At 46.1% G+C, this 24,005-nt stretch overlaps 1 protein-coding gene across 1 annotated transcript in view; it reads right to left on the bottom strand.

Annotated features, from left to right (window-relative positions):
* Positions 1-24,005, bottom strand: part of MUC19 (mucin 19, oligomeric) — an 83,688-nt gene that overhangs the window by 5,273 nt on the left and 54,410 nt on the right. Inside the window, 6 exon segments of the mRNA XM_084811908.1 lie at positions 1,273-1,312; positions 2,148-2,258; positions 17,347-17,759; positions 18,588-18,619; positions 20,179-20,320; positions 22,449-22,592. Of these exon segments, the coding sequence (XP_084668034.1) occupies positions 1,273-1,312; positions 2,148-2,258; positions 17,347-17,759; positions 18,588-18,619; positions 20,179-20,320; positions 22,449-22,592 (882 nt within the window).

The following is a 24,005-nucleotide window of genomic DNA, read 5'->3' as shown; positions in this document are numbered from 1 at the left end:
TAATTCTTTAAGGGGGAAGGAGAGCGGGGGGAAGGGGAAAGAATCTTTTTCCCTTTTCTTCACCTCCTTTCCTCCTCCCTTTGCCTTTTTTCCTTTTTTCCCTTTCTTTTTCCTTCTCTTTTTGTTCTTATGGTGTCCTCATCAGAATATTGTATTGTTGGGAAATTCTAGTATTGATCAGGTTGTTGGTATGTTTGGTATTGTATATTTCATTTATAAAGATAAAATAAACAAACAAACAAACATATATAAAGAAATGGAACAAAGGGCATTTAGTGCAGGGATGCCCTGGAGGGTCACAGCATCATGTAAAGAGCCCGCAAACCTCCGTGAAGGTACAGTCTCAATTGCAGGATAAAAGCTCCATGTGAAGAAAGCCCATAAAGTAGGGATGTACGAAAGACACTTACCTTTCGCGGATTATGTTTATGGTTGGGGAGAGGCGTTCCGTCCCTCCCCCCGGAATCCTCGCCCGGGGGGAGGTGCTCTGTCCCTCCCCCCCCAGAATCCTGGCCGGCCGGCTGTGCTCCGCAGAGATTCTGCGGAGCCGCCGGCCGGCTCCGCCAGCGGCCGGATATCCGGCCACTGGCTAGCAGGGACGCAAATGGTGGCGGCCGTAGCCGCTGCCATTTGCGTCCCTGCAGTCAGCCGTGATAGGCTACGTAAATGTTTACGTAGCCTATCACGGCTGACTTAAAAACCAAAACAAAAACGCGCTTACGCAAATGGCGGCGGCCACGGCCGCCGCCATTTGCGTTCCTTATTTTGGCATGTCTTAGTCTACGTAAACATATACATAGACTAAGACGTACATGCACAATCATAATCCTGGACTGACTAGGATCCCCTGTCCTATTTTCAATTTTCCATTGTTCTTCATTCATCTTTTTATTTCATCTTTGTGGAAACTCTGGGTGGTTCCAGATGAAGCACTACCGATCAAAGGCATTGTGAAGCTATTTCATCTTTTCCTCCTTAATTGATTTTTTTCTGGTAAGAAAAAAGAGGGAAGATGCGATGGGAAAACATCAGAGGGCTACAAACTGAAGATGACAACGTCGAGACGACCTGTAAAGTTCCGTGAATGAGGCAGGGCAAGTGCACTGTAAAAGCCTCTCCTGGAAGCATCCTCAGCCTAATTAGTTGGGTCTAGTCTCCTCGTTAAAACACTTTGTAAGTGGACTTTCACTTTATCAAGTTAACAATAAATACAAACATAAAAATATAAGCATATTCTATATACTCTGTGTCAAATGGAAAACATATCCATACAGTCATAGCAGCATTTGTTTTGATGATGTACTCTGGATTCCTGTTTTTAACATAAAAACGAAGAAAAGTGCAGTTGTACTATATACATCAGGCTTGCTTGAAATTCAGCCCACAAGCTGATTGCACCCCTTCCCTCCTTAGCTATTTTTACCATCCCAGGGGAATTGAGAATATCTGTTGTGTGTGGCCCTGTCCACAACTTTTTATGGAATAGGGGAATGGAGTGGAGAGAGAGTAGAAGGGAGTGTTAACTCAAAGATGATTGAGAGAGACCTGTAGTTGTTCAGAGAGAACAGAGAACAGACAATGGAGTACAGAGAGGAAAAATAGTGTTAAAGAGTTAACACACAATCAGTGAAAAAGAACACACTGAGTTACAATTGTAACAAAAAATACTTTTCCATGAGAGTGGACCTCTTGCGTTAATAAAACCCATAGAAGTGGCCATCAGTATGAAATTAATTGGGCATTTCTGACCTACATAGACATTGATCCAAAACAAAAGCTTGTGAACTCCAAAGTCTTGGAGTTGGTAGTGTCCTCCTTAAGTAACAGTCATATCTCAATGTTTATTACGTAGACTGAGAATTAAGACCATTCTAAAAGAATGGAAGCTTGGACTACACACTTAACTATTCATGTCTGCTGCATGCAGTTGGCATACTATCTCTGAGCATAAATCACTCTCCCTCTTAAGAGCTGCCTTGACTCCCAAGTCCCTTCTGCCCCCGCCTCCCAGCACTTTGGAGGGAAAGGAAAGACTCATCTTTCCTTCATCTCTAAGAGGTTTCCTTGTAGCTAACAGCCTTGCGAATGCTGTATGGTCCCTGGCTACTTGTCATATATAGACTTCTAAGCCTGTTTTTGTAACATACATTGACACACGACTTTTGCCCAACACATTCTTCCACTTTTGTTGTAAAGCCTTTTGTGGTACAGGTATAGTGGAGGCATGGGTTGCCAGGATAATGAAATGTTTCTCCAGTCTAGAAAATAAAAACAATGGAAGGCATCCATGTTTCCTCATCCCAAAGCAAAATTATACACCCAAGCTAACAATTCAGCACCTTTTTAATTTGAAAGATTCCATTACTCTGTTGAAAATTAGATCGTGACCATTGCACTTTTGACAAGATCACGTTGTAGCTTTTAATATTCAGATGTATGCACTTTATTTTTGGTATGTTGATGGATGGATGGATGGATGGATGGATAGATGGATTGCATTTCTTGGCCACCATTCAAGACTGCAGTCTTCCCAAGGTGGCTTATTTTTAAAATGCCAGTGTTGGAATACAGAAGATTATTTTGCTGAGCAACAAGAATTCACGTTTCCTATTCAAGTTGTTGTTGATTGCACTGTTCAAAGGACAGCTGTTTTTACTGCTTCCAGAAAATGAGTTGGTTCCTGTGAGCCAACTTCTATGGGCCAAACTAGGTCTGATGCTAAATACATCTTTGGATTTAATGCGCATGCTTAAAAAATGCAAATAGCATCTGCTGATGGGGGAGGCTGCTTATGAGGAGTGCAGCAAGGAGGGAAGGGGGTGTAACCATTTTCTCCCCTGCTGCAGTCCTGAGGAAAATATTCCAGCACTCAGAAAAATAAAATAAAATAAAAAAGCACTCAGAAAAAGGATCCAGACCTTGCAAGCCACAGCCTTCCCAAATCACCTACCCTTTGTTTGCTGTCCCCTCCAATGACCCCTTGAATAGAGGATCTCCCCTCAATAGGTCTCCCATTATTGTTAATAGTCCTCCTTCCTAAATAGCAATCACCATTCCCTAGGGGGTCAACTGACCTACATTCTCAGCCATTGAAAGCCAGTGCTGATCAGGAGGTTTCACACAGCCCCCCTAGCTTTTCAAACAAGGCCCTCCAATTAGATTCACTGCAGGAGCAGTTGGGCCTATCTATATAAGGAGGCACGCTTGCGGGGGAGCCAGGTCTCCAAGTACAAGGAGCCCCAGTGACAAAGTGTCTCGGCCCTAGTGACAAAGCTTCAGCAAAAAGCTAGTTAAGCAACTGTGTGAGTTTAGCAACACAGCAAGGAAGCCAGGGTGGGGAACTCTCTCCTCCCTACTCTGTACTCACAGTAAGTAACTTTAAATAATTTCCCCAACTACGTTTTCCATGGAAAACACACCCAAATAAAAAACTAGTTATGAAAGCAGAACGCCAGCAGGAGGGTGGGGCTATCCAGTATATTGCATTGAATGCCACATGTACAACTATCTAATCCCTGGACAGAAGTCGTGGGTGTGCGCTAGGTGTAACGCGTTCCTGGTTCTCAGGGAACAAGTTCATTCCCTTGAGGCCAAGGTTGCAGACATGGAGAAGCTAAGAGAGCCAGAGAGATTGGTGGATGAGACCTTCAGGGGTCTTTTAGCTGTGTCCCATTCCCAGGGTGAGAGCTCCTCTGCTGTCATGGAGAATGCAGGTCTCAGGGAAGGAGGATGTCATTCTGAGGAAGAGGGAAATGATCCCTTAGGGGAGGACCCATTCTGAGGAAGACGAACAAATGATCTCTCGCACCAAGGATGTGCCTCCAGTGGGAGGGGGGCTCGTGGTAGTGGGAGATTCGATCATTAGACACATAACAGCTGGGTTTGTGATGGCCATGTAGACCACATGGTGCAAAGGCTGCCTGGTGCAAAGGCTGTGGCTATCACACGCCATCTAGGTAGCCTAGTAGACAGTACTGGGGTGGAGTCAGTGGTCGTGGTCCATGTTGGTACCAATGATGTGGGGAAATGTAGTTGTGAGGTCCTGGAAGCCAAATTTAGGTTGCTAGGTAGGAGGTTGAAATCCAGGACCACCAAGATGGCTTTCTCTGAAATGCTACCTGTTCCACATGCAGGGCCAGCTAGACAGGCGAAGCTGAGGAGTCTCAATGCATGAATGAGACGTTGGTGGAGGGAGGAGGGGCTCAGATTTGTTAGGCACTGGGGAACGTTTTTGGACAAACTAGGCCTGTACAAGAGGGATGGGCTCCACTTGAACCAAAATGGAACCAGACTGCTGGCACTAAACATAAAAAGGGTGGCAGAGCAGCTTTTAAACTAAACCCTGGGGGAAAGCTGACAGGAGCTGGGAAGTATCCGGTTCAGGTTAAATCATCCCAAAGGGATGAAGATTAAAATGTTTTTGATTGCCCAAATGTAGAAGGGGAGGAAATAGGCCAGGAGTATATGACACGATGTAATAGCCAATCAAAGGAGCCAACATCCCATAGCAAAAGATGCACACCCTGGAGGCATATGGGGAGGGATAGCATGTATAGGTGTTTTTATGCCAATGCTAGAAGCCTCCGAGCCAAAATGGGAGAACTGGAGTGCTTGATGTTAAAGGAAAACCTGGATATAGTGGGCATTGCAGAAACCTGATGGAGCAGAGAGAACCAGTGGGATATGGTCATCTCTGGATACAAACTCTATAGGAAGAAAGGGAAGGGCGTACTGGGGGAGGTGTTGCTCTGTATGTCAAAGAGGGCATAGTGTCGAGCAGACTAGAACACCTAAAAGGTGTAGGGTCTTCCATAGAAGCACTGTGGGTGACAATACCAGGCTCCAAAACTAATTTAGTGCTAGGAACATGCTATCGTCCCCCAGACCAGAATGCTCAGAGTGACCCTGACGTGGGAAACGAAATGAGGGAGGCCTCCAAACAAGAAAGTGTTGTAATAATGGCCAACTTCAATTACCCCCGTATTGACTGGATAAATGCATGTTCCAGTCATGACAAAGAGGTTAAATTTCTCGATGCCCTAAATGATTGTGCCCTAGAACAGTTGGTCATGGAACCGACCAGAGGGAAGGCAACCTTGGATTTAATCCTAAGTGGTGTCGCTCAGGACCTAGTATGAGATGTAAATGTTGTTGAACCCCTTGGAAACAGTGATCACCAGGGGTGTTGCTAGATTCTTAAAAGATCTGGGGCACAGGCCCACAACACAAATTTGCGCATATATATATATAGTCTAAGCGCACATCTAATATGTGTGTGTGTGATGTGTGCTTGCGGTATGTTTGCATGTGTGTATAGATTACATACATATATACATAAATAAGAAGTGTGCACTGACCCCACACCCCACTTCAACTCACATCCTGATTCAGCATTGTGGAAAACATCCTGCTTCTGCTTGGGCCAATTTGTAGTCGGACCACTTCAGCTCAGCACCAAACCTGAGTCAATGTTTGGGAGAATTAGGCTTTATGTTTCCTGTTGCCTACCATGGGAAATTATTAGAAAAAAACTGTAACTTTTTTCTCTTGGTCAGAACTGGATAATAATTTCAGGCATAATAGCCCCTGCGAGGGGATTACACCTGCCCAATGTCAGAAAAATAGGTGCAGGGTGTATATTTTGATTTTCTTTTAAAGGGAATTGCCAATAACATTTTAATTCCTTGGAAGAATTGGATAAACAGTTCAGCATTCATTGCCTCATCAGAGGAGATCATGCCTGCCAAATTTCAGAATGCTAGCCACAAGGGTTTTTGTGCAAGGGTGGCCTTGACATTTTGAGGCCTCCAAAAGAGGCCATACTTATCCCCCTATGTTCCTTGTGGACCATTGTTCTGAAAATTATAGACAGCCTAGAGTAAGAAACCAGCAATATTTCAGAAGGATAGGTGCAGAAGTTCATGTGGAAGGGAAGTTCTCCAATTTGGGGGAGGGAGGGATTTGTTTTCCCTTCCATTCACCCCTTCCCCAATAGTTTTTGGGTAAATTTGTCTGAAAATGCACAGGTCATTAGAGGTGTCCTCCAGGCAAGAAAACTGCAAGGTTTCTGAAGGCTATACATGCATTCCAATTTAGAATGACTAGAATTTCTTTACATTTCACCAATGTTAGCAGCAGGGGAACATGGGTGGGAAGATGCTATTGCACTCATGTCCTGCTTGTGGGTTTGCCGTGCGCATCTGGTTGGCCACTGTGTGAACAGAATGCTGGACTAGATGGACCTTGGTCTGATGCAGCACAGCTCTTCTTATGTTCTTAAATAGAGAGTGCCTCTGAGCATATACAGAATGCTTTTCTTTCACTACTGAGCACTTACATTCTCCCCCTACCAATTCTATTCCCCTCCATGCAACCATCCCTCCTCATCCTACCATCCTCCAGCAACTCTTCATAAAAACAGATGTCTTGTTCTGTGCAACTCCTCTCTACCTCCTCCTTGTCATGCACAAGCTGCCATTGTATCTTCCTCCCCATAACTTCATTTGTGCCAAGACTTCACCAGGATTCAGCCAATGGGTCTGTTTTCAGAACTAGGGCTAAGTTATGGAGAAACTCTGAACATGAACTAAGTGCCTTTCCCTCACCACTGAAGCTAGAGTTGATGCAAAAAACCCCAAACCCACGAAGGACAAAACATACATAGGACTGAGCTGAAAGGGTAGTCAATTCATCAGACGGAATTGTATTAAGCTTGCAGTACCATGCTCACAACTCAGGACTTATTTCTGAGTAAACCCACAAAACATCAAGGTGCAAACCTCCCTGCAAAAGTAACTCATGCTGGAATCCTATGCACACTTTCCTGAGGTTAAGCCTCATTAAACATCATGGGACGTCTGAGTAGGCATACATAGGATTGCATAAATTAGCAATACGTATCTCCCCTCCACTTAAAAAACAAACCAAAACCTCCTATTTTTTTAATTAAAGCTTTCTGTTCATAGGAACATAGGAAGCTGCCTTGTACCGAGTCAGACGCTGGGTCCATCTAGCCCAGAATTGTTGACACTGACTGGCAGCAGCAGCTCTCCAGGGTTTCAGGCAGGAATCTTTCCTAGCCCTACCTGGGGATGCTGGAGATCAAACCTGGGACCTTCTGCACTCCAAGCATGTGCTCTGCCATTGGGCTACAGCCCTTCCTATTGCTGGATAATGGCAACTGACAAAACAGCCCCAGAGAAACAGCATTGTTCCTCTGCAACCATGTGAACCCACTCTTCTCAAAGACTTGAGTGAGGAGAAGGAGAAAAACCAACCCTCTTGTCTGCTTGTATAAAGTCAAACTTCTCTTGCCCACCGAAGATAATTCTTTTTAAGAATTCCCCAAAGGTATGTTCTGGGTGGAATAAAGAAGAGAAGAATGGTGACTGGAAATGTGTGTGGGGGTGGGGGGTAGAGAGAATTCCCTAAGCCAAGTGGCTCCTTTCAGAGAGGGAGTACTTCAGAGGAATTTGGGAGGCTGTGCAGGGTTTGCAGGGATTGCACGTACTTAAAGGAACTTTATGAGGTGAGGTGGCTGAGGCCTTTGTCTAACTTTTTTTAAAACTGTAGAACCTATTTAAAAGCCCCAGCACTTTCTTGATCATGATACCAGATAGTCCTAACCCTCCCTTTGGGATTATTTGAGTCCTACAGCTATTTAGGAGAAATTAAACTGGAGGGGGAGAAAGAAGTTTGCGGAGGCTGATTGGGTCCTTTGCTGTACTGAAGCGACTAAGCTTCTGCAGAAGCCAAAGGTTCCACTTTCGGGCAGTAAAATCGGATGCTGTGTGAAATACCAGTATTTCACATGGAGCTCTTTCTTCCCTTCCTTCTCCCTCTTCAAAATTTAATTGCAGGCAAGCTCCCAACAGTGGGCATATAAGAGCAGAAAAGTAGGGGGGGGGGGTTGCACCTCAAAACAAAAACAAAAACCCTACACCAGAGATTAGGGGTAGTGATCTCTAATTCCCTGGGTGACTAGACAGTTTTTACTTTTTGGTTTAGGCTGAGAAAAGGAAAATTTATGTATGGCTAGTGCAAAAGCCACTGAACCTAACTATCTGAAATGTGGCAGGTTCAGTCAGCTCCATAGGGCCTGCTAGGTCCCCAAATTCCATGCATGTATGTGGAAGCACAAAAAAATTATAACTCTTTACTTTGACAGATTTTCTTGGAAAAAGCAAAATTTACCTGTGGCTAGCACAAAAGCCACTAGACCTAACTGTCTGAACTTTGGCAGACTCAGTCATCTCTATAGGGGCTGCCAGGTCCCCAAATTCCATGCACATATGTAGAAGCACAAAAAAATTATAGCTTTTTGCTTTGACAGATTTTCTTGAAAATAGCAAATGTTACCTGTGACTAGCACAAAAGCCACTGGACCTAACTGCCTGAAATTTGGCATATTCAATCAGCGCCATGGGGGCTACCATGCTTCTAGATTTCATGTATTTATCATACAAACTAAAAAAGTTATGGCCATTTTTGTTTTCCAATGCAAGTCAATGGGAAAATGTAAAAAAAAAAGGCAATTAGGACAGCTCAAAAGATCCAGGACCCATGCCCAGGTGGACCCTTTCCTAACAACACCCCTGGTGATCACAGTGCTATCAGATTTAATATATGTTTAAGTGGAAAATTGCCCAACACAGTCATATTTGACTTCAAAAGAGGAAACTTCTCTAAAATGAGGGAACTGGTGAAAAGGAAGTTAGAAGGGGGAGTCGAGAGGATTAAATCCCTTCAGAATGCTTGGAGATTATGCCAAAACACAAATAATAGAAGCCCAGCTAAAATGTATACCACAGGTTAGGAAAGGTAGCAGCAAGTCCAAGAGGTCACCAGCATGGTTAACAAGAGGTGTGAAGGGAGCTATTAGAGAAAAGGGAGCTTCCTCCAGAAAATGGAAGTCTTGCAAAAGTGAGGAAAACAAAAGGCCGCACAAGTTTGCACAAAGGCGATGCAAGCAGACAATAAGAGATGCAAAAAAGCATTTTGAAGAGCATATCACTAACAACATGAAGGCCAACAATAAAGAATTCTTTAAATATATCAGAAGCAGAAAGCCAGCTAAGGAAACAGTTGGACCATTAGATGACAATGGAGATAAAGGAGTACTGAAGGAGGACAAGGAGATTGCAAAGAAGCTGAATGAATTCTTTTCATCTGTCTTCACTGCAGAAGATATAGGACAAATACCTGTGCCTGAACTGATGTTTTCAGGAAGGGAGTCTGAGGAACTGAGGCAAATGGTGGTGACAAAAGGTGAAGTTTTCCACCTTATTGATAAATTGAAAGCAAATAAATCACCGAGCCGAGATGGTATCCATCTTAGAGTTCTCAAACAACTCAGATATGAAACTGTTGATCTTCTAACCAAAATGTGCAACATGTGCCTCAGATCAGCCTCTATACCAGAGGACTAGAAGATGGCCAATGTAACACCAATTTTCAAAAGGGGATCCACGGGGGACCCAGGAAATTATAGGCCAGCTAGCTTACTGTCTGTTCTGGCTAAATTGGTTGAAGGCATTATTAAAGATAAAATTAGTAAGCATATAGAAGGACAAGCCCTGCTGAAAAAGAATCAACATGGCTTCCATGAAGGTAAGTCCTGCTCACTAACTTTTAAGATTTGTTTGAGAGTGTCAGTAAACATGTAGATTGGGAGGGGGGGGTGATCAGGTAGCCATTGTTTACTTTGACTTCCAAAAGGCTTTTGGCAAGGTCCCTCATCAAAGACGCCTGAGCAAACTTAGCAGTCATGGAATAAGAGGACAGGTCCTCTTATGGATCAGTAACTGGTTAAAGAACAGAAAGCAGAGAGTAGGAATAAATGGTAAATTCTCCCAGTGGAGGGAAGTAAATAGTGGGCTCCCACAGGGATCTGTATTAAGACTGATGCTTTTCAGCCTGCTCATAAATAGTCTGGAATTAGGAGTGAGCAGTGAAGTGGCCAAGTTTGCAGATGACACCAAATTATTTCAGGTGGTGAAAAGAAAAAGAGATTGTGAAGAGCTCCAAAAGGATCTCTCCAAACTGGGAGAATGGGCATTTAAATGGTAAATGCAGTTCAGTGTAAGCAAGTGTAAAGTGATGCACACTGGGGCAAAAAAATCTCAACTTCAAGTATAGCCTGATGGGATCTGAGCTAGCAGTGACTGACCAGAAAAGAGATTTTGGGGTTGTGGTGGACAGCTCAATGAAGATGTCAACCCAGTGTGCGGCTGCTAGGGATGTACGAATCCCTTACCTGGTTCCGGTCTGGGGCTTCGGCGATGGGGGGGAGGCGATCCGTCCCTCCCCACAGAATCCTCCCCAGCCAACTCCACTCCGTGGCAAAGCCGCGGAGCCGCCAGCCAGGGCCGGCCGCAGCCGGACTTCCGGCCACAGCCGGGCTGCTGTGGCCGCAAATGGTGGCCGTCATAGAGGCCGCCATTTGTGTCCTTGCATTAAGCCGTGATAGGCTACGTAAGTATTTATGCAAAAGGCATGGACACAAATGGAGGCCGCGATGCCATTTGCGTCCCTGCCTTTTGCCATGATAGGCTATGTAAATACTTACGTAGCCTATCACGGCAAAAGGCAGGGACGCAAATGGCGGCCACTATGATGGCCGCCATTTGCGGCCACAGCAGCCTGGCAGCAGCCGGAAGACGAGCCGGAGCCGCTGCCGCATCCACCGCCAGGTAGGTCCGTTCCGGGGGGGATTTCGGGGGGTGGCGGGGGGGGGAGGCTGTTCTGACACGGACTTCTTTAGAATCCGGCCTCACTGGAGTCCATGGTGGAATTTTCCAACATCCCTAGCGGCTGCTGTAAAAAAGGCAAAATCCATGCTTGGCATAATTAGAAAAGGAATTCAGAATGAAACTGCCAATATCATACTGTCCCTATACAAATCTATGGTGCAGCCACACTTGGAATACTGTGTCGAGTTCTGGTCACCACACCTAAAAAAGAGCTGGAAAAAGTGCAGAAAAGGGCAACTAAGGGCACAATCCTATGCATGTGTAGACAGAAAAAAGGCCTACCACTCCCAGCATGCCCCAGTCAGCCATGCGGAGTGGTAGGCCTTTTTTCTGTCTAAACATGCATAGGATTGCACCCTAACTTGATCAAGGGGCTGGAACATTTCCCCTATGAGAGAAGGTTACAACAGCTGGGATTGTTTAACTTAGAAAAAAGGAGGGTAAGGGAAGACATGATAGAGGTCTACAAAATTATGCGTGGTGTGGAGAATGTGGAGAGGGAGACATTTTTATCCCTCTCTCAAAACACTAGAACCTGGGGTCACCCCATGAAGCTGATTTGTGGGAGATTCAGGGCAGATAAGAGGAAGTACTTCTTCACACAGCACATAGTTAAACTATGGAAATGGCTACCACAGGATGTAGTGATGGCCGCCAATTTGAATGGCTTTAAAAGGGGGTTGGACAAATTCATGCAGGAGAAGGCTGTAGATGGCTACTAGTGCTGATGGCTAAGTGCTACCTCCAGTAACAGAGGCAGTGAACCTATGTACACCAGTTGCTGGGGAACATGGGTGGGAGGGTGCTGTGCTCGTGCCCTGCTTGTGGGTTCCCAGCCGGCAGCTGGTTGGCCACTGTGTGAACAGAACGCTGGACTAGCTGGACCCTTGGTGTGATCCAGCAGGGCTCTTCTTATGTTCTTAGCTGCACTTTAATCTGCCTTACTTTGCAGCTGAATGGGTGGAGTCCTGCTAGTAGAAGTGAACATTATCAACCCCGTAGATGCTGCTCAGCCGATAAGAGAGGCTTGCTCCCCACCCCTCTCCATGCTCCACTGCTCAGGGAAGTTTGATGGAAGAGATGAGTAGTGTGGGATAGTTTACCCTACACCTCTCTCCCTCACATCCACCAGCTGACAACCAGCAATATTGAAGCCCGTGGACAGACTGACGGGCAGGCAGACAGGAGGTGCCTGGGTGCACAGAGGGAAAGGGCTGGAATTGCCTCCCTCTGCTAGTGCTCTGGAGTCAGCAGCGGTGGCTGCTGCTGCTGCTGCCTTCATTTCCCCAACCCGAACTTAGCCTCCTCCTCCTCCCACAAACACACAGGAAAATCACACACACAGGGGACTATTCTGAAGGGGAGACATGAATGAATCAGTGGCTGCTGTCTGTGAATGGAAAAAAGCAAACTGCTGCATTAGTCTGAAGGGGCGACCCAGAGCAATTCCGTGACTGGGGAGGCTTATCCTCGGCCTTGTCCATGCTCCCTGGCTGTACTGGCCGCCCTTTCTCCTCCCACCTCCGTGTATTCCTTAGCTGAGCTCCCCAGTGAGGTTCGCCTGACACCTACATTGCATTCCTTCTGGCGCCAGGTGCACCTTTTTATTTTCCCAGGCATTTTAGCGTTTTAGCTTTCTAGTCTTTTAGCTTTGCCGTTTTAAATCTGTATTTTAAATCTCTGCATTGCTGCTAGGTTTTGTTCTGGTTGTATTCTGGTTGTATTGTTATATTGTGGTTTTAATGCTTTTACATTTTATATTGTTTTACCGTGTGCTTTTTGGTTTTAATGTGAACCACCCAGACAGCTTCGGCTATTGGGCAGTATAGAAATGAAATAAATAAATAACTAAATACATAAATAAATTGTAGGTGTATCACGTGACTGTGAAGTTGCAGGTGTATCGCCACTGCGAAATAGCGGCTGGCTGCCCTTTCTCCTTCTGCTCTGTGTATTCTTTATGGTGCACTACATATAAACTGGCTACTCCACTATGGTTAATGAAACTGGGCTACTGATATGACAAATGGGAAAAGGAGGCTACTTATTGTGAAAGCAGCTGTACTGCAAATGGGGGAAAGCGGAGGGGCGGCGCCACCCCTTGACCACGTCACTGCCAGGTCACAGAAATAGGCATGCTCAGGGGATGGTGCACACTGCAGCGGAAATGTTCTGGAGCTGCACTTAAGGAAAACAACACACTAAAACAACTTTCTGAAAATGCACCTTTTCCAGAGAGAAGCTGCGGAGTTGCTGCAGATTGGCGACAGGGTCATCTGTCGCAAACGACCCCAATGAGCTCTCCCTCCACATTAAATTGGCCATGTAGATTGGGCCCAGGCCTCAAAGAACTGTTAATCTTTTCTGAGCTGATGCAGCCAGCCTCTTTGTGAAAGCTTCTACTCAGATTTTCTGCATTGCCACACTCTGATATATCTTATTTTAAAATGGTACTTCTGTAATTTATGCTGCTTATAAATAAAGAGAAGAAAACATACCTGGGCCCATCTACACCCAGCTTTTACTCCATGGCGGGTGCGAGTCGGGGTCCCTCATGATAGATGACACAGTCGCAACTTTGCAGCCATCCGTGGTTTTCGCCTGGAAAACGCAGAGTTCCAAGGAGTCGTTTTACTGCAATGTTTTTTGTTTGCTATGGGTTTCCCTGCACTTGTGAGCCATCTGTCCCTTCCCCAAACCGACGTAGCATTTTGCAGTGTGTGTGTTGTAGGCGTGCATAGAGCCTGCATCACTCTGTGATGCCCCTTTACTCCCCCATCCCTTCACGGCTGCGCAGTTACAGAGGCACAGAGGGGCATTTTCATCTGTTTAATCACAGTTTTGCAGCTTCGTATCTGCACAATGGTTGCTTTTGGACTCAGTCCCCAAGGGCTGAGGAGGGCCTTGGGGGAGGACCAACATCGCTCCAGCCACCATTTTGGAGAGATGACTAGACACATAACGCTCACGCTTGTGAGTGCGAACCATCGTGAGAGTCTCAGGCTGGGGAACTGACAAACTGATGGTGCAGAAATGAAGGAGCACAAAACACCCACTTTTTACCTAAAAAGGGGCGGAAAGACACAGCAGAGCCCCTCAAATACAAAACAGCCACTGAAGTCTTGTGCCCCCACACTCATGGGCTGCACAGCTGCGCATTTCAGTATAATAGCAAAAAAAAAGGGCACAGCGAGTCTGTTAGGGAAGCATGCAATACATCGCAAGTGTATCGCAGGGCTTGCTAATTCAAAGCTGCATTGCTGTGCAGCTGCGATGGGGTGGGGGGTCATAGATCCATAGAATAGTAGGGTTGGAAGGGACCTACAAGGCCATCAAGTCCAACCCCCTGCTCAATGCAGGAGTCCAAGTCAGAGCATCATAGGAGTAATGTAGGACAGCTACATTACAGCTTGCAGAGCTGGCACCGAGGGTAGGCATAACTGAACACCTGCTGAGGGCCCACTGAGAAGAGGACTTGCTCCTCCTCTTTGTCACTGCAACCTGCTTGTTCACCTGGCTCTTGCTCTGGCCCAGACAACGGTGGTGGTGAGAAGGAGGAGCAGTAGATGCCACTGCCTACTTGCTCACTGGCTCCCTGCCTGCCAAGCAAGCAGTAGTAATGATGACAAAAAGGATGAGAAGCAATAGAAACATAGAATAGTAGGGTTGGAAGGGGCCTACAAGGCCATCAAATCCAAGCCCCTGCTCAGTGCAGGAATCCAAGTCAGAGCATCCCTGACAGGTGGCTGTCCTGCCTCGTCTTGAACGCCTCCAGTGTGGGAGAGCCCACCACCTCCCTAGGGAATTGGTTCCACTGTCGTATTGCTCTAACAGTCAGGACGTTTCTCCTGATGTTCAGCTGGAATCTGGCTTCCTGTAACTTGAGCCCATGATTCTGTGTCCTGCGCGCTGGAATGAATGATGGAGAAGAGATCCTGGCCATCCTCTCTGTGGCAACCTTTCAAGTACTTGAAGAGTACTTCAATTGTTGTGATCGACAACAATTCCAAGATCCTTCTTGCTTGTAGTGTTGTTGAGCCACATAGCCCCCGTCTTGTAACTGTGCCTTTGGTTTCTTTCTCCTAGGTGCAGAACTTGGCATTAATCCCTATTAAAAGTCATTCTGTTGTTTTCTGCCCAGCGCTCCAGTCTATCCAGATCACTTTGAATTTTGTTTCTGTCTTCCGAAGTATTAGCTATCCCGCCCAATTTGGTGTCATCTGCAAATCTGATCAGCATTCCTTGCACCTCCTCCTCCAAGTCATTAATACAAATGTGGAGGAGCGCTGGGCCCAGGACTGAGCCTTGCAGTACCCTGCTCGTTACCTCTCCCCAGTTTGAGAAGATCCCATTGATAAGCACTGTTTGAGTCCAATTCTGTAGCCAACTGTGGATCTACCGGATCGTTGGTTCATCTAGCCCACTTTGAGCTAGTTTGCTCATCAGGAAATCATGGGGCACTTTGTCGAAAGCTTTGCTGAAGTCAAGGTATATTATGTCCACAGCATTCCCACAGTCCACAAGGGAGGTGACTTGATCAAAAAATGAGATCAGATTCATCTGGCAGAATTTATTCTTGACAAATCCATGTTGGCTTCAAGTAATCACTGCATTGTTTTCAAGGTGTTTACAAATGGATTGCTTTATCATCTGCTCCAGAATTTTCCCAGGGATTGATGTCAGACTGACTGGTCTGTAATCCCCAAGTTCCTCCTTTTTACCCTTTTTGAAGATAGGGACAACATTAGCCCTCCTCCAGTCATCTGGCACTTCACCCATCCTCCATGATTGCTCAAAGATGATAGACAGCGGTTCTGAGAGTTCTTCTGCCAGTTCCTTTATTCCTCTAGGATGCAGTTCATCTGGCCCTGGAGATTTGAACTCATTCAAAGTAATTAGGTGTTCCTTGACCATATGCCTATCCATCTCAAGTTGCAATCCTGCCCCTTCAGCCTGGACTTCACCTTTGCCAAGGGGTCATAGATTCTCTTTTGGGAGAACTAGAAGACTGAGCCAAAGTAGGAATTGAGCACTTCTGCCTTTTCTTTGTCCTCTGTTATCATTTTGCCATCCTTATTTAAGAGCTGAACCACCATTTCTTTCCTCTGCCTTTTACTATGCACGTAACTGAAGAAAGCCTTTTTGTTGCTTTTAGCATCCCTCGCTAACCTCAGCTCATTCTCAGCTTTAGCCTTCCTGACACCATCCCTGCAATTCTGGGCTGCCTGCCTGCACTCTTCCTTTCTGGCTTGGCCTTTCTTCCACCACCTATATGTGTCCTTTTTTGTTTTCAGGTCATCTCTAAGCTTTTTGTGGAGCCACATTGGTCAAAGTGGTGCCATATAGATGGGGCCCTGCTACTGTAGGACATTCTGTATAAAGGGAGAAAATGAATCTCAGTTGAGTTATTAACTATACCTTTACAGGGAAAAATATGTAATGAATAAGGAAGCATTGATGGAATTAATAATGGTATCCCCCTGAATAGCAATAGTCTTGCCACTATTATCCGTGCACTACTGATTTCTTGGTTAGATTATTGCAAAGTGTTCTGCATGGGGCAGCCTTTGAAGATGTCTTTGAAACTCAGTTAGTACGAAATGCAGCAGCTAGGTTGCTAACTGGAACCAGTTATACTGAACATATCTCACCGTGTCCCCAAGTGCAGCAATTTAATCCCCCCTGCCACCCCTGCGTGAGGAATGAATGTGAGCCATAGGAATGAATGCGAACAAGCAGAGGCACATACTATACCTTTGGGGTGGGTCTTCTTCTCTGGTGACACCCTGCCCCCTGTTTTTGGGCTGAGAAGTGGGCTTTGCCATCTTTCAACTGTGTCCCAGATTGAAGTCCATTTCCTTTGTCCCAGAGATCTCAGTGCAACCCACTGAGAAAGAAACTGAACCAGCATCTACATAGTGCCACTCCGTCTGTATCGTCCTCCCCTGGCTCCCTTTTTTGGTCACAGAATGTGACAGAATATGGGGAAAGTCTGACAGAATATGGGAGGTGTAATAAAACAAAGAGGGAGAATTTTCACTCCTCCACCTCTCATACCTATCAATTCCTCCTGAACCTCTGGTGACATTTTCATGCTTCCCTCCCACCTCCAAGGTTTCTTCTTGCACAGTCTGCCCTGTTAGCCTTGAGGCAATTTTGCACTACCCAGCACATTTCCTATGGCATCTACTATACCGGGTCTTCCTCCAGTAGTGGTTTTAGCAGCTGTAGACCCTTCTTGGACACCTTCCATGAACTCAGTGACAGGTCCTCCAGTACCTTTGGTGGCAACTCCAGTACTGCCAAGCCAGGTTGTATGACTTCCTCTCTCAGCAAGACCAGTACTATGGCCTTCTGTGGCAGGCCAACTGGTGCTTTCAGTAAGTTTTTCTGTGCTTTCAGTGGCACCACTTCTTTCGGTGACACCTACAACGGTCTTTTGAAGGCCTGCAGTACTTCACTTCGTATATCCAGTGATACTCTCTCTGCCTTCGGTCAAGCTTCCAACTCCTATATGTTCAGAGACACCAGTGCTGCTGGTGATATATGCAATGGTCCTAGGATGGATTTCAGTGTAGGGTTTAGGGTATCCCACCCTTTCTGTAGTGACACTCTTCATGCCTTCAGTCAAGTTTCCAACTCCTGTGCGCCCGGTGTCTTTTCTGGTGATACCTGTACTCAGATTGACAGTGCTGCTGGTGATACCTGTAATGGTCTCAGGAGAACCCGCAGTGTAGGGCTTAGGGTATCCAGTTGTTTCTGTAGTGACACTCTCCATGGCTTCAGTCGAACCTCCAACTGCTGCACTTTCAGTGATACCTATATTCCATCTAACAGTGCCACCTCTTGTACTGTGAGTGACACTTTCAAAACTAGAAGTTTCTTCTTCAAATGTTTTTGTACCAGTTACTACAATATTGGTGGAAACCAATCCTTTGGTTGTGCTGGTGGTTGCTTCTGTCTTTTTTAAGGTTGGCACCACACCTGTTCTTGGAATGCCTGGAAAAGCTGGGTAGAATGAGAAAACACCATGTAACCTACACTGAGTTGGAGGGAAGGCAGTGCACAAATGCATTTTTAAAAAAGAAAGAAATAGGAGTGGGAAGTGTATTAAAAAAAACAGAGTGAGAAAGAACATAGGAGAAAATGATCAACGATCAGGCAAGAAATAAATGAAATAATCCTGTGACAGATGTGAAAAATACACAAATTGTCCAATATGAAATAAATGTCAAGGTAATTATAATCCTCATGATCATAGGAATACATACGCGCGCACACACACACGCACACACACACACCCCTCTCTCACACATCAATATGCTAAGAGTTCCATCACAATATAATTAATATAATCTGTTGCACATTGTTGTCCCAAATCAGTTAATACAGTTTATGTAGTAAGTCATTGACAGTGGAATCCAGTATGTCTACCCAGAAGTAAGGCCCACTAAGTTCAATAGGGCTTGCTCCCAGGTAAGTGGGGTTAGGATGGCATGAGGATCAGATCCCTTCAGGGACTTATTATATGAACTGGGTTTCCAGGGTTGCTTGCCACTAGTTCAGCTTATCCTTTATAGGAAAGAAAGGGGCAGCACTAAACAGAAGGAAGCAAAAAGACAGACAGACAGACAGAAGAAAAGGGCAAAGCATAAAAAATGGGACTGAAATGTCCTTATGAAATAATGGATTCCCAACACATTTTAGTAACAATGTTCCCCGGGGCAGAAGAATGCAGTTCTGCAGTGTAATATTTCTCAATAGCAGTGGTTACAAATGTTCTGTAACGCCAATATAATGTAACTGAACTTTAGACATGTTAATTAGGGCAGTCACCAGAGCAAATCAACTCTCCAGCCTTGCAAACACTAGATGCAAAATAAAATTGGGTGTTCCACCTTGTGTGAACAGAAATGCTTTCTACTAGCGCAAAGCCGTTGCTGGGTGCAACCCATAGTTCAGTGGAAGCTGGTGGCTCTGATGTCAGTGGGCAGTGAATCCACTCTGGGTATCTGTCAGAGAGCCAGTCAGAACTCTAAAGGAGCTAACACCTTGGATAGCTCCTTTAGAGTTCTGACTGGTTCTGACTTAAACGGGGAGCAAATTCACCGCCCCACTGACGTCAGAGCACCAGCCTCCATTGCCGTAGTTCAACCATACCAGAAACTCCACACAACTTATTAGCCTACTAAACTTTCTACTAGCCTGTCTCCCAGCATAAGCCCATGTTAGCTATTTATGGCACATTGATGGCATGTAAGAAAAAAAAGCAACAGCTCTTACATAGTAGACAAACTTTCCTGTCTGGCTAATGGGAGATAATACTTAAAACAGGGATGCAGAACCTCTTTTAGCCTGAGGGCTAAATTCAATTTTAGACAAGCTCTTGGGTTCCATTAGTGAGTAGTAAGGATGTACGAAAGTCCATTACCTTTTCGCAGGTTGGATTTGCGGGGGGGGGGGGAGGCGCTCCGTCACTCCCTCCGGAATCCTCCCTGGGCCAGCTCTGCTCCGCAGTGGCTCCGCGGAGCCACTGGCCAGGGCTGTCCGCAGCCAGAGTTCTGGCCACGGCCAGCTGCTGAGGCCGCAAATGGCAGCCGCCGTAGCGGCCGCCATTTGCATCCTGCCAGGCTGCCGTGATAGGCTACGTAACTATTTACGTAGCCTATCACGGTAAAGGCAGCTATGCAAATGGCGTAGTGGCCGCCATTTGCGTGGCTGCCTTTACCGTGATAGGCTACGTAAATACTTACGTAGCCCATCACGGAAAGAGCAGCAGCGCAAACAGCGTAGTGGCCGCCGTTTGCGCCCCTGCTCTTTGCTGCGATAGGCTACGTAAATACTTACGTAGCCTATCACGGCAGCCTGGCAGGATGCAAATGGCGGTCACTATGGCGGCCGCCATTTGCAGCCACAGCAGCTGGCCAAGGGACCAGCTGCCGCTACCAGAGCCGCCGCTGCTGCCGCCGCCGCCGGAACATCCACCCCAGGTAAGCTTCGTCCCGGGGGGGATTCCGTGGGGTGGCGAGGGGCGGTAGGCCATTCCACCATGGGTTTCGGGGGGGCGAATGCCAGTGCATTCGGCCTCACTGAAATCTGTGGCAGAATTCTCCGCCACACCTAGTTAGTAGAGACAAAGGCAAAAGGGGTGGAGCCAAAACGCCAGCATGTTGTAGCTTCAGTCTCTTACTGCCAGTAATGAAGCCAGGGCGGGGGGGATTTCAACCTTTTAGAATGGGAAAAGAAACACAGAAAAGCCAGGAAACCACCAAATGCTCAGTAGTGAGGGAAAGGGGTGGGGCCAAGAGAAAGGGGCGTGGCCTCCTGGGGCAGCCCAGAGAGCTGAATTTGGCCCCAGGCCTGAGGTTCTGCAGCCCTGATGTGCAGAAAGCATTATAAGGGGGAGGAATTTGAAAAAAAGGCTTACCATATTCTTCCACAGTTATCATAAATGATTTGTCCAGCAAGGATGACATCATTGTGATAGCAACTGCACTCTGCCATGTGGACACGTGTCACGGTGTTTTCATCTAGGTAGGGTGTGTTACCGGGACACCTTGCATAACAACCTATGTTTCAAGAATATCAGAAGTTGATTTCAGAGTCACAGCTGCAACTCCTTAATAGGCAGTGAGGAAAATGTCCCTGGGCACAACTGTTTAATCTTCCATGTAGTAACATTCACAACCCTATTCCCAGCTTTAAACAATACTGTCAGTGATGGTGACATCAAGGAAACCATTTCAATTCATAAATGAAGGCATTTACTTAAATCTTGACAAGGTACTTCAGGAAGCAAGGCCAGCCCTACCATGGGGTAGAGTGAGGCAGCAGCCTCAGGCAGCAGATTTAAAAGGGCAGCAAATTGCTAGCTATTCAGTTTGTTAATGTTGTATTTTTACTGCTAGAGATGAGGAAAGGCACTTGTGGGATTTTCTGCCTCATGTGCCCAAATAACGTGACTGGCTTTGCATCCTATGCACCTTGACTTGGATGGTGAGGGGAGCCATTTGCTGCTCCACCTCAGGCAGCAAAATGTCTTGGGCCAGCCCTGCCTGGAAGGCTGGGGTCTTAATTCCACTACCTCATGCAGGAAGAGCAAGCTAGCTCTGTGTCTCTCTTCAAGTTTTGCAGCTAGGACCAGCTTCAGGATTGAGAGGGGAAGGGGCTGTCAAGGAGCTCCCTGGCGGCCTCTTTCAGTAGATTCCAATAGCCAACTCAAGACACAGATGAAAGGACTCTTTTCAAAGCTTTAATCCTTTTACAACTTAATGACTCTTTCAGATGCTAATCACCAGCAACTAAAGCAAAGTACAGCAGAGTGGCCTAAGCTTCGAATAGGCAGTTGATCCACATCTGAAAGAGAGTCACTTGAAGACCCAGAACTTATGGGCTAGGGAGGGATCCTCCCTCTTTCCCTTGGGTCCATGGGAGGCGGCCGTTGCTTGTGCACCAAACGGGCGCTACGCCTCCTTTCCGCGCCCTCCATCACTCGTCGCTCTCTGCATCTGTGTCGAGCATCTAGCAAGCCTCGTTCCTGCACTTTCTCACTGCTAGGATCACTATCTACCTCAGGAATGCCGGCAGGAGGAATCTCTGCCAGCTGCTGTGAGGGATGAGCTGGCTCCTCTCCCACGGATAGCTGTTCCTCCTCAGAATCAGAACTGCTCTGGGGCTCTATGGGTTCAGTTTCCACCCTGACAGGGGCCCTGGGCGAAGGACCCCCTGGTGATCCGCCTCATCTGTTGGTGGGCCCCAGCAGTGCTAAGGAGAAGCAGTGCTCTTAGCAGTGCCAGGTGCCTTCAGGTGGCCACTTTACTTTTTCACAATGTTCCAGATTGATGCTACACTGGGGATATGGTGGGAAATTAAAAGGGCACTTAGTTCCAGCTGTGAGGTGCTGTCAGCATATCTTGTTTTGAACAGATTTTTAAAAGGAGCCCCCAGAAAAGTGTCAGTGGTGGGCCGTGCTAGGGTGCTGTGCCTCCAGCAGCAACCCAGGGATGCCAGGTGCTAACACCGGCCCTGCTTGCAGAATACTTCCCAAATAGATGATCTCCCAGACAGGAATAAAATGGCCCAACATAGTGGCAAACTAAATATACCGAGCAGATAAGATGGGGGTGTCAGCAGTGTATACTTGTGAACTCCCCCCCCCCAAAATTGTGCAGACTAGAAGGTCGGCAGGACAGCAGTTCGAGACCCGAGTGCCGCGTGACGAAGTGAGCTCCCGTCTTCAGTCCCAGCTCCTGCCAACCTAGCAGTTCAAAAGCAAGAAACTGCAAGTAGATGAATAGGTACTGCCTCGGCGGGAAAGGTAACAGCGTTCCATGCACCTCGGAGTTCAGTCATGCCGGCCACATGACCACGGAAGCGTCTTCGGACAGCGCTGGCTCTTCGGCTTAGAAGTGGAGATGAGCACCACACCCTAGAGTCGGACACGACTGGTTGGGGACACCTTTTTTACCTTTAATGAGAAAGGAAAGACCAAGTTTCAGAGAGCAGCTGAGGCCTAGCAAGTCTGATATGCCTCCACACGCCACCTGTTCAGGAGCAAGATCTGAATCTTGTTTTTTTTTAGACCTGCGGGTTCTGTATTAAAAGGCCCATTGGAATCACTGTGAACCCCTTCTTCGTTTCCCTGAAGTGGAAACATTGTGTCTCCCTGTGAATGAGGCAACTATCAGAAGTTTAGACCAACTACTTTGGTCTTTCCTTCCAAGATAGATGGAGGAGACCTGCCAGTCACATGATCCCTACATGTTTTGGCTGTCACAGTCCCCCAGGGTTCATAGTGCCATCTACACTCCCTAGGCACATTGTAGTAATCACGGAAGACAGCTAAAATGTGAAGTTATGTCAGGAGACAGTTCCAGAAACTAAAGTTCTACAACATTGTTGCTGCCCATTTTTAATATGTCTTTGATAAATGTTTTTATCATAGGACGTTAACACATCTTTACATTGTATATAGGTTGATAAGCTAGATTTCTTTATACTTGTAGGTCATGTAAGGGCAGCCACATTTATTCAACAGTTAAATTAATTATTGCATTTGGAATGTATTATTATATACATTCCTTTTGTTTACCTAAATGCAGAATTCACGTTTTTTGCTGCTGCCTTTGGTACAGTCACAGAGCTTTCCCATGAGTTTCAGAAGAACTTTTCAGCTGAATGTCCTTGTTTTTAAATACATATATGCACACATCACATTACGGTGGTCAGGTGTCCTACTTTGCCAAGAACAGCTCTCTATTTAAAGTGCTGTCTAGTCTAAGTCTGGTTTAAAGATGGAGAACCGTAGGAAGGGAGGTGAAGGCGTATCAACAGTTAGCATCTGGCAGACTGAACAGGCACATAGGTCACCTGGCCACAATCTTCCTCACTATGGTGAGATGCACTGTATTTCTATTTAAACTATACTCATCATTTCTAAATTTGCATCTATTAGTACATACACTTTTAATGAAAATTTGTGCCCTCCTTTGTCCTCTTTTTTGTTAATATGAAACTGGACACTCTACCTCAGATATGGTTGCCAACTGGCCAAAAAAAGGCCTGGGTTGCTCCTGTGCTCTCAGCAGTAGCTTGAACTACAGTAATTAGCAGGTGATTTTTTTTTCATTATTAGCATTATTTATTCCTTTATTATTTATTACCTGCTTTTTTCCTCTTGCAAGGAACCCAACATAGCTTACATGATACTCCTCTCCATTTTATCCCCACAATGACCGTGTGAGGTAGGTTGAGTCCTAGTCCAACTTTCTGACCACTACACCACACTGGCTCTCACCTGATAATATTTGCATATCAAGCCAGTGTTAATTATAGTTAACTATATAGTTACCAGTTGAAAAGGTAAGACCTGTGTATCTTTTAGCATGAATCTCTGCAGAACTGTTCATTCCAACTTGTATTGCAGTTTTGTTGAAGGAACAGGATAGTCCATTTATAAAAGAAAAACTGGGGCTCTGTAACAAAATGTTGCAGTGTGGAGTGCTTCTGTTCCAACCACTCCATTCCACCCCATCCGGTTTTCCGTTTCCACCTACCCCCATCCCAACAGTCAGTTAGCATTCTGTGATTACTGAACATGGAACTCGCCTGGTACATTTTCTCAACTTGGGGTTTCCCCCCTCCATTTGGGGGTGGAATTTGGGGGGACTGGGGAGGGCTGGGGTGGCCACACTTGTGCCCCAAACCAGCTACATTAAAATCTTTGATTTCTCTATTTATGTCTCTCCCTGGGGA

Source organism: Heloderma suspectum, chromosome 7 (genome assembly GCF_057233095.1).
Source record: "Heloderma suspectum isolate Gila_16-S chromosome 7, 16-S_ref, whole genome shotgun sequence".
In the NCBI taxonomy this organism is placed as follows: Eukaryota; Metazoa; Chordata; class Lepidosauria; order Squamata; family Helodermatidae; genus Heloderma; species Heloderma suspectum.
This window is presented reverse-complemented; position numbering and strand designations above follow the sequence as displayed.